Raw genomic sequence first — 15,035 nt, forward strand, 5'->3', positions numbered from 1 at the left:
CCATCTGGGACCAACAGAAACTGCTGCAGATGGACAAAATACTGGATCTCATCCAGAACAAGAACGAGGATTTGGAGGCCATCTCCCGCAGGAGCAACCTCTACACCACGGGAGTGCCTGAATCCACCAATGTCTCCCTCATGGAGGACTGTGTAGAACAGCTGGTCCGTAAGCTCTTTGGTGACATCCTCTCGCCAGTCTTCATTGTAGAGCGGGCCCACCGCTCTCTTGGCTCTCGCCCGGGCCCTGTCCTGCCGGCCTGCCCCATCATAGAATTTTTTTTTAACCCCTTCGACGCTCATGACGAGCTGGGCTCGTCATGAGGTAGCCTCCTCGCACGGTCATGACGAGCCCAGCTCGTCATGTAAAGTGCGTTTTAAAAAATCTCAGCACAGGAGCAGAATTCCGCTAGCGCGCATGCGGTTAATTCGGGGACCGTGACTCCATCCTGTGGGCGGCCAGAGAGAAGGGGTAACTCCGCTACCAGGGTAACTCCCTGTCATTCTACCCTGACTACACGACCATGGTTCAGGCGGCCCGCCGTGAATTTCTTCCGGCGAAACAACTCCTTCAAAAGCACGAAATCTCCTACTCACTAGCTACTCGTCAAGCAGGGTTCCAAGATCCTCATCTTTTCAAACCACAGGGAAGTGCTGACGTTTGCCAAAAAACTGGACAGGTCACACCGCTCTTCGCCCTCCAACTCACAGGCTGCTGCAGTGGACAACCTTAGTGATAATGACTGACCTGATGGATAGCCAAGTTTGTATGGGGTTTTTCTTTTTTCAGACCTTTTTTCCTCAGCCTCTCTGCTTGAATTCTGACTACTGACCAAATGCTTTTTCTTAGGCTATTCTGATTTATCCCTTTTGCTGTTGGCATTGTGTCTTATACCTCCTACTATTAACTCTTTGGTGCCTGCCACTTCCTATGGCTTGGCCACCCTGTCTTTCTTGCAGGGGTGTACGCTGAGCATTGCTATGCCCCCACAGAATAATTCCCATCTTGGACACACTCTTCCCTTCCTAGTTGTGAGTCCCTGGGGTGGGTAGGGTTGGTACCGCAGCCTGATTGGGGGTTTGTGTGGGAGCGGGGTTGGGGGGATCTTCGGGGTTTTCTGCTTGGGGGGTGGGTTTGGGTGGTTGGGTGAAGGAGGCCTGTGCTGTAGTGTAGTTCCTATATTCCCAATAGGCTCTGCGCATTGGAATAACATAAACGATAGTTTAGACGTAGGACTGAGATCGACTAGGTCTCTACTGAATATTTTAGATTTAATTATGAATGCCAGCTAGATCAGAGGTCACTAGAAACTTTCTCGAATGAACAGGAAGGAGTTAACTTTCCTGATTATACAAGAAGGGATTAGTTTCTGACAACCGCATAAACATGACAACTTTGCTCCCTCCAGAACAAGGAGTATCTCTCTAGAGTCGTGTGAAAACAATAGACAGCTATTTCACTCAGTCAATCGTGCATGCTTAGTTTCACCAGGAGTGCAGAGAAATAGAGAGACGGGCGTTTTCAATAAAAGGTGTTAATTATTGAGCAGTCCTCTTTCTCATGCAAGAGAAGTGAATTGCCAAAATTGCAATACTTATCATAAAGTAAAGTGCGTACAGTAAAAGGAGTATTATGAAATAATTCTGTAATAGCATTTATATGGTTTCTGAGCCATATGATACTTAAAACGGATAAAATATATACATACATAAAATCATTGACTAAACGTACTCAAATAGTGCTTCTTAGATACGCCTACCCCGGTGTACCTAACATAAGCCTAGTACGTGGGAAGGAGTGAGTGAGCTGCAGTTTAAGTTAAGTTAGTTTTTGCCAAGAATCTGAATCAAGAATTCTCTAAGGATTTAATCAGCTCCGTACCTTGGTTATAGAATGAAGGAGGTCTTGTATCTCTTTCTCAGGACTCGATCTCGCAGCAACCCGCAAGGGTGACTGGAAACAATGGAGCTGGAATTTCTCGGCAGGAGAAAAGACAGCGTCTCTCTCAGTGCGTCAAGAAGAGGGTCGGCTTCCTTCGGCACTCGCATCAGCTGGGCTTCGGGCAAGTAGATAGCCGCTCTGCTCCAAACCACTGTGTGTTTGCTTAAGGCAGATGCTGGTATATTTATACCTGAAAGGTGCCGAGTTTGACGTACGGTTGGACATAAGACGTCACTAAGAACTTATAGTTCTTTCTGGACTCCAGGAGTTCTTGTTCAAATCAAAACAAAAGCAGGGGGAATTCCCGGGCTGCTGGAGGCTTGGTTTGTTTAAAGAACGCGTTGTACTTTCTAGTAGTCTATGGGAGTAGCCTTGCCGTATTTGGACTGCATTGGCTATGACTAAATATGAATATGATTCTTATGCCTTTATAAGGATATGTTTTGTTATAACCACATAGGGGCATGAATCGGAAATATTTAAATAGGGTCCTAGATACATTCACAACAGTGCTTTGCCACCTCCCAACGAGGAAACGCTGTTCTTATCAGTACTGGCTCGCTAATCGAGCCTCTTCATGTCATGTTCTCCCCCCTATGGTTCATTTCCCAGCTGGGTGGATTGTATTGTTTGTTTTGTTGCCTCCTTATGAGGCATTTGTTGTATTTTTGATTGCACTATTCCATTGTGATTCTATTGCTACTGCACTTGTGTTTTTCCTTGTTGTCCATTGCACTGTGCATTTACACACGGACTCTGCTCTTTCCCACACCTTCGTCGCTTCTCCACCCTGTGACGAAGCACCATGACTGACACTACACTACACTTTGGACATGGAATGTCCGTGGGCTGAATAACCACCGTAAGGCACGACTAGTCTACGCCCACCTCATTTGGCACAACGTGGACATTTGTTTTTTTACAAGAGATCCACGTGTTACCGGCCACCTCCTCCAGACTCCATTTCAGATACTGGGGTGAAATTAGTTCTTCCTTCTAGTCCAACTAATCCCGGGGGTCTACATTTTGTTACGCAGAGGGCTCCCATAGCAGACCTCTGAAGTGCACACTGATTCTGGGGGGCGTTTTGTTATCCTCCATGGCACCATACAGGCTCAACCTTTGACGCTTGCTGCTTTTTATGGTCCAAACTGCGATGACCCTGACTTTTTCGCGCAAGTCTGGCACCACAGCTCATCATTCGGCTCTGCAGCGCTCCTCTTGGGGGGAGGGGGGAGAGGGAGACTTTAACATAACACTATCCGCTGCTCAGGCCGGTCTGGCACTCGTGCTTCTCACCCGCGCGCTGCTTCACTCCTCAGCTCCATTCTCTCAGACAACTCCCTGTACAACGTGAGGCATCATGCTCACCCTGCTTTACAGCAGGGCACATGTGTCTCTGGTACTCGTGGCTGTTGGTCCCGTCTCGACTTGTGGATCACTACTCCGGATGCCTTGGTATGGCTCATCTCCGTTGATCATATGGCGCGCACTCTCTCAGATCATGCCCCCGTTCGCCTCTGCCTCCGCCTCCCACATTCTCCCCGCTGTGCCTTTTTCTGGCGGCTTCCCCCTAAGGCGTTGCGCGATTCGGTCTTCAGTGACGAAATACAAACCACAACCGTAAACTATTTTGAGTTCAATGTGGGTTCCGTGGACTCCCCGTCCACGCTTTGGGAGGGGCTTCAAACTGTTTTCCGCAGGGAATGTTTTTCAAGCAATCTGGTGTTCTTCGCTCCATCCGCAGCACTCTTTATAGAGTAGAGGGGGAAATTAAAGCGATTGACGCCTCCGACGCCCTGGACCCTCGCCCTGACACGCTTGCCCAGGTGCGGGGGAAACTTACTGACTTTGCCGATGAGGCTGGCAGGAGCTGGTATTTCTCGGCAGGGAGGCGAGGGGACGCTGCTTCGGCGAGGGTGATCATCCTGGAAAAACCCTTGCCAACATCCTGTGGCAGCCACGGGCGGCATCCTACATCACCACCTTTCGGGACGGCAGCCCCGATCATACCACCTCCCCTGAGGAAATTAAAGCCTGCTGCACCACTTTCTACGCACAACTCTACACGGCCGGATCGGTGCCACCGCGTGAAGTATTTGACCAATATTTTGACACCCTTCAGCCTCTTAGGCTCAGCAATCCCCATCTGGAATATCTTGATGAGCCCTTCTCTAAAGAGGAGATCCTACCAGCAATCAACAGCATGCCTGGTGAAAAGGCCCCCGGCTCGGACGGCCTGCTGGCTTCCTTCAATAATGGTTTTGCCCCGCTCTTGGTTCCCCATTTAGCCTCCATGTATAATGAATCTTTCGAAACAGGTTTGTTCCCCCATCGCTGCGTGAGGCAGTGTAGACTCTGCTCCTTAAACCAGACAAACCACCTGAACAGCGAGACTCATACTGTCCCCTATCCCTCATCATTACAGGTAATAACATTTTCGCCAAATTGCTCGCTTCCCACATGCCGTTTGTCGCACGCACAGATCAGTCCGGCTTCATTCCCAGTCACGCAACCTCTCATAACCTCTGGACCATTTTTCCGTTATCCATCCAATAATCCCGCGCTCCCGGCAGTGGCCGCCCTTCTCGACACAACCTTCGACACCTTGGAGTGGCCCTTCCTGTTCTATCTCCTCCCCCGGTTGGGCTTTAGCCACGTTTTCTTATGCAAAATGCATCTTCTTTATACTCTACCTACTGCCCGTCTCCGCATTAATGGACAGGTCTTTGAGCCCATATCCATCGGGCGTGGTACTCGGCAGGGCTGTCCGCTGTCCCCCATGCTAATTGCTATCACCATGGAACCCCTCGCTGCTCCATACCCAGAGTGGCATTGGTTTTTCGGCTCCCGCTTTACTAGTTTCCATGTATGTGGATGACATCACTCTTTATGTCTACCATCCTCAGGATAACCTCAGCTCGCTGGTCTGTGAGGTGATTCGCTTCAGAGGCTATTCCGGTATCCAGGTCAACGGGGGCAAGTCCGTACTATTTCCACTTACGGATGATACAACACCCTTTGTTCCTGACTATCCCTGTGTTTGTGCCTTGGAGCCCACTCGATATTTTGCAATTGGTTGAGCAGGGATGTTGATGAACATTGGAAAGTTAACTTTGGTCGTGCTGTTGACTGGTTTGAGTCTAAGATTTCTCTCTGGAACCGGCTGCCACTTTCTCTGGCTGGGCACATCGCTATCGCCAAAATGGTGGTGCTTCCAAAGTTCTTATACTTATTTGTCAACATCGTCATCCCTTTAACTGCTCACTTTTTTCTCAAGATTCGCTCTCTGCTTATCACCTTAATTTGGGCCATTCGGAATCCTTGCATTGCCTACAGCATCCTCATTCTTCCAATGTCGCGTGGCGGGCTTGGCACCCCAGATTTCAAGCTGTATGCTCTCAGTGCTCAAGCCAGTTTTCTTCACTTTTGGCTTCACCCCACCCTGTTTCAACCTCACTTCGCGGTGGAGGCTGACCTCGCTACCCCGTGGCCCCTAATGACTGCTCTATTTGCCCTGGCGAAATTCCTTCGCACTGAAGTAGATACGGTCGAGACCCTGCGCTGGGCTTGGGACGGGCTTCACAAATTTTCTGGCTCTGACATGTTTTTCACGAACAATATGCCACTCGCACATCACCCCACCTTTCCTCCTCTTCATTCTTCTGGGTTAATCATGCATGCCACTCGTCTGGGCCTTTCCACAGTCTCGGATCTGTACCCTGGGGACACTTTCTTTTCCCTCACCGCTGACTCTGGCCCCATGGATACTCTGTTATATTATCAACTCAGAGCTATCTGTAGAAAGCTTCACCCCAAATTTCCCCAGCCTCCCCCCTCGATAGCCTCTCTCGATCTTCTTTATACATATTCCTCTCCTAAAAAACTGGTCACCAAAATGTACACGTACGTGCTAGCAGCATCTCCCATCTCCACTGACCGGGCACGCGTTGCATGGGGCGATGACATGGGAGCCGAAATTTCCTAAGCCAATTGGCTGTACTGTTGTAATCAAATCAAACACCTCTCCTCAAACTATGGTCTGCGACTTATCCATTTCAAGTATCGGCTATATTGGACTGCCGCACAACTTCATAAGCTTGGACTGATTGCCAGTGATAGATGCCTGCGCTGCTCTGCACCCGTGGCTGACTTTTCTCATCTCGCCTGGCTGTGCCCCCAGTTCTCGGCATATTGGCGCGAAGTATGTGCTGTGATTTCCGCTATCACCTTGTCTCCAATTCAACCTTACCCTCTGCTCTGCCTTTTAGGTTTTGTTAAATTTTGCCCGGACCCCACTCGTCGCTTGACTGTCATGCTGCTGTTTCCTCGCAAGGCGCAGGGTCTCCATCTGCTGGGGCCGCAGGCCGGCGCCCAAGGTTGCACTCTGGCTTGAGGACGCTTCTCGCTGCCAAGCTCTGCTGACTGAGTTTTGGGACTTCCAGCCAGCCAGGTCCCATCCAATTGATATTTCGGATCCGCATGTAACCTACCTCTCAAGTCAAGACTCACAGCGCCCTGCAACCTCTCCTGCACGCTCCGCTCGTGGCGGACGCCGGTGTAGGTCCATGAGCTGTCTCCCCGCTGCTCCCGACCCCCCCTCTACACCACATGCCTTTCTTCCCTATTGACGGCACTCTGTTCTGATGTATATTTCACTCCCTCTGTGCTTGCAGGTTATTGTCTCTTAACAATGTCCTCAATGTGACTTAAGTTTATGATTGTCTTCACTGTATTGCATTATCATGCTGTGCTTCATTCATTGCAATGGTGGAATCTTGTAATTGTGCTTTGCAATTCTTTTCAAATAAAGGTTTTTTGAAAGAAAAAAAAAGTTATGGTGTTTGCCCAGCCAATGGTTTTTAAGTTTTACTACAGTGCACTGTTATTACCAAAGTACAGAAAAAGTGACAAGTGAAAAACACAGTTTTCTGCCTCAGATTTCATGTAATAATTACTTTACACAGGGAAACCAATTTCCACATTGCCATAATATCTATAGTATGATTTTAACTTGCTGCACAAATCGAAACCCTTCTGTTCAGGTTTTTTGTTAAATAAATGTTTTAATACAAAGGTATTAACCATATATGCAGATGTGCAGAGTATAACATTATATTTATTACTATTCATGAGAGACAGTAAGGAGATTAATGACTCATGGCCACTCCTCTCAAAAGGGCTAATAAATAGCATATTACACTCTGCGAACCTGTGTATATATATATATATATATATATATATATATATATATATATATATCTCAGTAGCGTTAACACTTCTTGGTCCTGACGAAAGCCAGGTCAGTGCCACCTATAAGGCTGAAATATGTCGACCTACGTCCTATTGCTATAGATAGTTAATTGTTTAAACTATCAGCTCGTGTTTTTAAGCTTGACACTAGGATAGCTTCTATTGTGTCCTCGTAGTCATTTTTAATTTTTTAACATTTACTTTCTCTTGCACTGCAAATCATCAGCACCACTGACTGAGATTTTCATTTTGGTCGGATCGATCACTGGTTGTGAATTGAGTACAGCGTGGTTCCCCCTGGAGAGGTGTGGGCTGTACTAATTCATATAACTATGCTTATTCCCAGATGACGATGCTCCGCCATTGTGGTGGGCTGATGGGATTCATCTCACACAGTGAGGCTGAATTTGTATTGCTCTGAGTCCCACTATTTTCAATCCAATCTCTTTTGTCTCTGTTTGTTGACCGTAGTCCCCTCTTTTGTTTCAGTGGTAGTTGGGGATCAGAGACTATTGGGTCGTTAAAAATGATCTCCCTTTTTGTAAATTTGTGTTTTGAGTATAAATAATTCCCATAACAGAAAATTGACCGGAAAAGCAACACAAGCGAAATTCAGATTTCATGATTGGATTAATCCTATTCAAAACTCCTCATACGACAATTCCAGCAAATATTAAGGTGCTACTTGAGACAGCGCAGTGCAAATGTGATCAAGTGAGGTATTGTAAATAAATATATATTGTGTACCATCCAGCGAATTAAAAAAGAGCAATGAACCAGCAGGACATAAATTGAGTCTACTAGAATTACAAAACATGTAGTAACATAGTTAGTGAACATTTGGCTGATATAATGAATGTTTAGATCCTAAAAGATAGAATTTGAAGGGTCTTCCTCAGGACAATTGTAGCTACCTGGCCCAGCTGGAGGGTATATCTCTCACAAGAGAAGGTAAGATGATAATAAATGAGACTACCAGGGTTGTCATATAAAGGCAAACCCGGTCAAATCAGAGTGACTGCAGAGGCAGAAGAAATGCTGCTTATATCTAGGTACAAGCGCTTCACCAAAACTCTGGCATGGCTGACATTCTCACCACCATCACGGTACACACACTGATGGCCGACTCAGGGGAAATCGTCAGAATTAAAAACATACTTCACATATTCCAATCACACTATTCTTACCTCTACAACTGTGCAGGTACTACTAGGATAACTGACATAGAACAATACCTAGAAGACATAGCCCTGGACTGAATAGAAGGGGAAATGCACAACTTCTTACTAGTACCGATTTCTGTCGAAGAAACCAATACAGCATTTGAAGGCATTCTGGGAGATAAGGCTCTAGACTTGACTACACTTGCATCAGTATTCTTTAAAGCATATAAAGTACTATTAGCATCATGGTAGGCTGGCCTATATAAAAAGGCCTTCAAACTAGGTGTCTTAACAATGAGATCAAGAGAGGTCATAACATCTAACCTAGTGAAGCCAGGACAGTAATGAGATAAATCCTACATCTACTGTATCTCCTTAATGTAGACAACAAAGTTTTGGCCTGTATCATTACCAATAGACGGAACGCTCCTAAATGGACTGGTATTACCAAATAATTCAACATTTATAACATGTAGGGTGACCTTTAACATCTTCGGGACCCTCTTCTCCCTGGTACACAAGATTCAGCCTGACATTAATACTGCCTAGGTCTTCCTGGAAGCAGAATGTGGATTTGACTCACTAGATTGGCTATTTGTGTTTGCTGTGCTGGGGACAATGTGCATTATCTTCCAAAGTCCAGTTGACGGTGGAGGTGGCTGCGAGGAAAAGGGACAGGGAGAGAGTCGCGGATGGTGGAGAAGTGTGGCTCACTGGTTAGAGGAGGCAGACCCGGACGCTGAGATCAGGCCCGGGACCAGGGTTCAATTCCCGACGCGGCAGGGTCTTGAGCCCAAAATGTCCACGGACTCGGTAATTCTCGCTTCGGTGCCTACTCGAATCACAGGTTCACACCCTGCAACTCTGGGCAATAGCTTGCTTAATCTCCACAACGGCCCCCTGCGGCGGGATGCCTGGCTTTCACCTTGGGGATACCCAGTAGGGGCTATCTCACAGGGAAAAACCAGGACGGGTTCCCAATGCAAAGCGCTTTGAGACCTGGCGGTGATATTGCGCTATATAAAAACCCATCCATCCATCCATCCATCCATGGTCGTCACTTTAGAACTAAGATCATGTGTGGTGTCATGGATGTTCACTGCTGGAGCTTCGCTTTGGTGGTCTCTACAGGCACTCGATGCTGTAGTGTGAAGTGCGGATCTTGCAATGTCAGTCATTTGTGGATGTTGCTGCAGCCTGAAGAGTCTGGTTCACTGGGCATTCATGCTGCGGTTGGCCCAAGCGGCAAAATATTGGCACAAACAGGCCTGTTTGCAGTCATGAAGCACCCACAACTTCAGGATTTTCCTTTTCTTCTAGGAGTATCTCAACTGATACCACATCAAGGGTCAAGGGTCTGGGGGGCACCACTTGGGGATCATGTACTCACTCCAGCCAAGGCTAGCGGGGTCAGGTAGGTAAAGTTGCAAGTACTGGCAAGTCCAGTACAGCTGGGCAATTGCAGAGAGGCCGTTGGGCCTTGTTGTGTCCCTGTAGCTCAGAACAGGAGGTTATTTAGCTGACCCTTTGAGTCACTTCAGTCTGAGGTGAAGGATGCAGGTCTTGTCTTCCTTCTAAAACAGGAAAGCAGGGCTCAATTAGCAGGGCAGTGTTCATGCAGCAGGGCAGTCATTCTTCTGTAATGTCTACAGGTCCAGGAGTGTACTGAAGAGTGAGTATGAGGGTCCTCTATTCATACCTGGTGCCCACTTTTAAGTGGAAGAAACCTCTGAAGTCTTCCCCTTTAAAAATGTCTGGCATGTTCTGCCTCCCTGCTATGGTTCAGTCTGTCTACAGGCACAATAGGCTAGTATGAGGTACTTTGTATGTGAGCTGAAGCAGAGTCTTTGAAGTGCAAGCTTGACAGGTGTCACCCTTCCTCATCAAGTGGGAATAGCTCATCCTGCTAACACCCAGACCCTCTACTTTATGGCTATCTGAGTGAAATGCACAGAGGCCAATTACAAGCCTCGTCAGGGGATCCAGGAAACCTGATGCAGAAACCAAATGATTAGGACAAGGAAATGTAAATTGTCTAAGAGAGGCATTTACAGAACTGTGAATTAAAATCCAACTTTATCAATAAAGAGTGTTTTAAATAATTCCTCAGACACGAACCATGATATTTCTACCTGCTCCCAAACAAAACAAAGGTTATCACTTAATAAATGTAATAAGGTAACCAAATGTTATCCTATGGGACAGATAGGCCTTGCAATAGTTAAAAACAAATCTGGGAATTTTTACTAGCAGGATGTGTAAAACTTGACAGTATAATTCCAACTAGTTAAATACAATGCACCCTGCCCTTTGGGCTGTTGATGGCCTATCCTAGTGTTGACTTGTATGTATTAAAAAATCTTTTGGTCTGGCAAAGGTATTATTTTGCCAGGTTCAAATGGCAGTTTAACTGCGCATACTGGCAGCAATGACAGTCCGGAGCCATGTTTAAAAAGGCTACTTAAGTGGGTGGCACAATACGTGCTGTAGGCCAGTGGCATTTAATTTGCATGTCCTGGGTAGCGATAGTACTATGGATTAATAAGTAAATTAAATGTGCTAACTGGGTTCTAAATCAATGTTATCATGTTTAATGGAGAGAGCACAAGCACTTTAGCATTTGGTTAGCAGTGATAAACTGCACAGATTCCTAACATCCAATAAAAACAGGTCCAGAAAATATAAGGGGTGACGGAAAAAAGTTTGGGTATGACCCTGCAGAAAGGGCCAGGTCCAACACCTCACATCGTACTATTGAGAGAGACCAAGTTGATATAAGTGACCTGAATACTGTGATCACTAGTTGCCCACCACCATTATATCTAATACAAATAGTGAATGTACCTGCGGGTCCACATGGACACTAGATTGCCTGTGTTCTCCAGCACTAAAGCTAGCCTGCAGCCTTGCCATAAAACCCAATCTTGAAGCTGGGATCAAGTCAGATGCTTATTCCCAGATGGTAAGTTCCTATCCCTTGAAGAATATAAGGGAGAGAGACAGATCAAAGCCCTGGATGTCTTTGCAAACTACAGAATATGACATTCATTTTTTAAGCTATGGACAACATTCCCAATGGAACCCCCTGACTTTTCTCCCTAGACACAACTAACCACTACGCCAGCCAAGAGAGGTTGGCTCTCTAAAGAATACAGACTATACCCAAGCTGTCTACCTGAAACCAACAGCTCTACACTAGGCAAATGGTAATAGGATCTAGGTAATACCATGAAAGATGTCAATCTCCATTTATCATACACTGATGTTAATCTCTATTTTTTATAGATCAAAATGACAAAACTTTACATTTTAGTATATATTCTCCTGTCCCCCCCCATGGTTTACTTGCACGTGACCTAAGTTATCCAGCTCATTGTATCGCTGCTCTAGTGAACTGATGGGCTTCCTCCACTTGCCATGGGAATGCCCACTGGTGAGTGCATTCTGGATCAGAAGAAACAAAATAATATTTTGCATCACTGAGACACAGGTGGACTGCTCCCCGAAGCTTATGTTGCTGGGCTATGTCAAAACCCATTAGGAGACTTACCGATGTGCTACTCCTTTTGGTGAAATGATCTGGCCAACCCCCATAACAAAACCCTGGCTCCAAGATGCTGCATATTTCAAAGCGATGGCAGAAACATACGCTGAGCAACAGGTCCTGCAGTTACGGCCGAAAGATATTTGGCAATCTTTGCAAACATACCCAGATTCAGCCCTCAGGCTCCTGGAACCAGTGCTATGCCCTCACCTCACACTGTACACTTACTCCTCTTGCACCACCAAGGTTTGACAGTCTACCTTACACTATAGGTATACAATCTTAGTCCTTACAAAATGTACATGCTTATGAGTAACCTTCTATTGATTGTACCAGGTGCCATATGTCTTGGAAGTATTGAATTATATAATGTAAATTTTGTTGCTTACCCTGTATTGAAAATGTAATTAAAACAACACTTCTGTATATCAGAACTCCTGAAAAGTCCTTGTTGACCTGCCTATGCCTCTAGCACCGTTTGACAGTATGTATGAAACCTGGCCTTTTCAAATTGATGCAGATCCATCACTGGAATGTGTATGTGGGTTTGTGTCTCTATCTGTAATGCCTGATGGGTAGATGAAATAAAATTGATTCAGAGTGCACACATTGTGTCCCATGGTTTCGCCTTTAATTGGTAATATGGACTACGCAGTAAGGTCACAAGGTAAAATGGGTCTATCCCAAATGGTGGGTATTTTGAAGAGTTTGAAAGTCATTGCTGCTTATCATCCTTTCTTTCATTGACTCTCAAAATGACCGTGCCTTCTTATTTCAGGGACCCAGATTCAGATGGAGCATATGCAGAGGTCAGAAAACCACGCAGGACTCCTAAGGTAGATTTTCTACTGCTGCCTTCATGGAACTAATTCATTTTTATGAAAGTGTATCAAAGTGGTTTCAAACCGACCATTTGCCAGTGCTGTAGGTAATTTGCAAGGTTTTAAATCATTCTGAAATGTGTTTTGTTTGTTAATAAGGTTCCTGTTAGATTTGGGGGTCTCTAGTTGGCACAGGTAAGTACTTGTGACAAATAGGGACCCTCTCCTCTAGTCAGGACAAGGGGATTACACTCCCAAAATAACTCCTGCTCACCCTCTAGGTTGCGTGGTGCGAGCAGTCAAGCCTTACTTCAGAGGCTTTGTAAGTTAATTAGTTGTGACCACATACAGTAACCCAGTGACAACACTACAAATGGACACCACACAGATTTTATATAAAAAATAAGTAGACTTTTATAGAGTTACCACAAGACCATAAACGACAAAAATACACACTATGATTACTTTAAGATGGTAGATTTAAGCTTAGTTCTGTTCAGTTCTTAGATGCAACACTCTACGTCAATGTACAGTAGGTTGCGTTGCGCTTCCACGACAAGCAATGTCGCAGCGATGGGAAATGCGGCAAAGTCAGGTAGAAAGAAATAAAGATGTGAAGTTCTTCCAGATGCGACACGCTCTCGAGGTTGCGAGAAGTTCTCGGTTCGATGCGTGGACTGCAGCAGTGACACCGTTACGATGCGACGGCAACAGCTCCATGATGCGTGAAGCTTCCACTCGATGCGACAACTACAGCGGCGACATCCAAGATGTGACGGCAGCAGCTCCGATGGCGGCGCGCTTCTCGGGGATGCAAGGTGCTCTTGGTTGAGGCGGTGCAATGCGACAGTTCCAGCAGCGACACCCTCCTTCGGAGTTGCAACGGCAGGCACAGCAACGGTGACACGCTCCGACCTCGTTGTGAGATCCTTCTCCTGATGCGGTGCAGTAAGACAGCTCCATCGGCAACACCCTCCTTCTTCGGAGTTGCGACAACAGCAGCAGCGAGGGTGACACGCTTCCTCTTTGTTGCGGCACGCTTCTCTCCGATGCGGTGCAGTGCGACAGTTCCAGCGGCGACACCCTCATTCGGAGTTGCGACGGCAGGCACAGACACGGCGACACACAGTTCCTCAGAAGGTCCAAAACAGCAGCAGGCACTTCTAAAAGAACACTGCGTAGCTGGGGGTTGAAGTCTGTTGTTCCTAAGGCTTCAGCAGGAGGCAAGCTCTTTTCCAAGCCCTTGGAGATCCTTCACAAGTTGAAAGCAAAGCACACAAAGTTCCTTTCTCCTTCCTTTGGCAGTAAGGCAACCACTACAGGCCAATCCCCCAAGCAGCACTTCAGCTTGGGAATAGTCTCTCCTCAGTTTCTTCAGGTTCCTCTCCTCAGTAAAGGTTTTTTTCTTGTAGTCCAAAGTGATCTAATTTCATGGGATCAGGGTCCCAATATTTATACCCCAAAGTCCTTTGTTCTCTGAGGGGAGATCGGCCTTTGCCCAGTCCAAACCAGTTCTAAAGCACTCTGTTTACCAGACTTCTCCTTTCCTTTGACAGTGCAGGGCAGGCACATCAGATGCCCCACAGGAGGTGGAGCCAGCATTGTGGAAGGCAGGCACAGCCATATTCAAGGTTCAGGTTCAACTCCTCCCTCCCATCTAGATGCAGATCTCTCTATTCACCACTGGGGGACTCAGCCTGTCTCCTGGAATTCCCCAGCCCTGTCATTCACAAAACCAGACATAGGAATACACAACCTAGCAGAGGCAGATTTGAATGGTTAGACAAGCAAATACCTACTTTCTAAAAGTGGTATTTGCAAACACAGAATATTAAAATAAACTTTACTAAAAGCTGTATTTTATTATTCCGAGTTCAAGCATACTAAACTCAAATTTCTACCATGTCCTCTGAGACAGTTGGGATTATAAAATGTAATAATCTAACGGCCCATTCTGGCCTATGGAGAACCGGTAGCCTTGCAATAGTGAAAAACGAAAATGTCTGTAGTTCACTATTAGGACATGCCACACACATCAGGGCTTGTCCTACCTTATACTTACAATGGACCCTGCCCTTGGGCCTACCACAGGGGTGACTGATATGAAGAAAAGGGAAGGTTTAGGGACTGGCAAGTGGGTGCACTTGCCCAGTCAGCATGACGGTACCAGACTGCACGCAGGCTCTGCAATGGCAGACCCTAGACACATTTTACAAGGCTGCTTCTGTGGGTGGCACACCCGTGCTGTAGGCCCACCAGCAGCATTTGGATTACACGCCCTGGCACACTTAGTGCACTAGACTAGGGTCTGAC

The 15,035-nt window shown here is 46.4% G+C and overlaps 1 protein-coding gene across 7 annotated transcripts in view; it reads left to right on the forward strand.

Annotated features, from left to right (window-relative positions):
• Nucleotides 1–15,035, forward strand: part of LOC144770644 (B-cell receptor CD22-like) — a 681,379-nt gene that overhangs the window by 644,794 nt on the left and 21,550 nt on the right. For all 7 annotated transcript variants that reach the window (XM_078655344.1, XM_078655346.1, XM_078655342.1 and 4 more), the window contains one exon: nt 12,680–12,737. In XM_078655344.1, coding sequence (XP_078511470.1) covers nt 12,680–12,737 — 58 coding nt within the window. The remainder of the gene's footprint in view (nt 1–12,679; nt 12,738–15,035) is intronic.

Source organism: Lissotriton helveticus, chromosome 7 (assembly GCF_964261635.1).
Source record: "Lissotriton helveticus chromosome 7, aLisHel1.1, whole genome shotgun sequence".
NCBI lineage: Eukaryota > Metazoa > Chordata > Amphibia > Caudata > Salamandridae > Lissotriton > Lissotriton helveticus.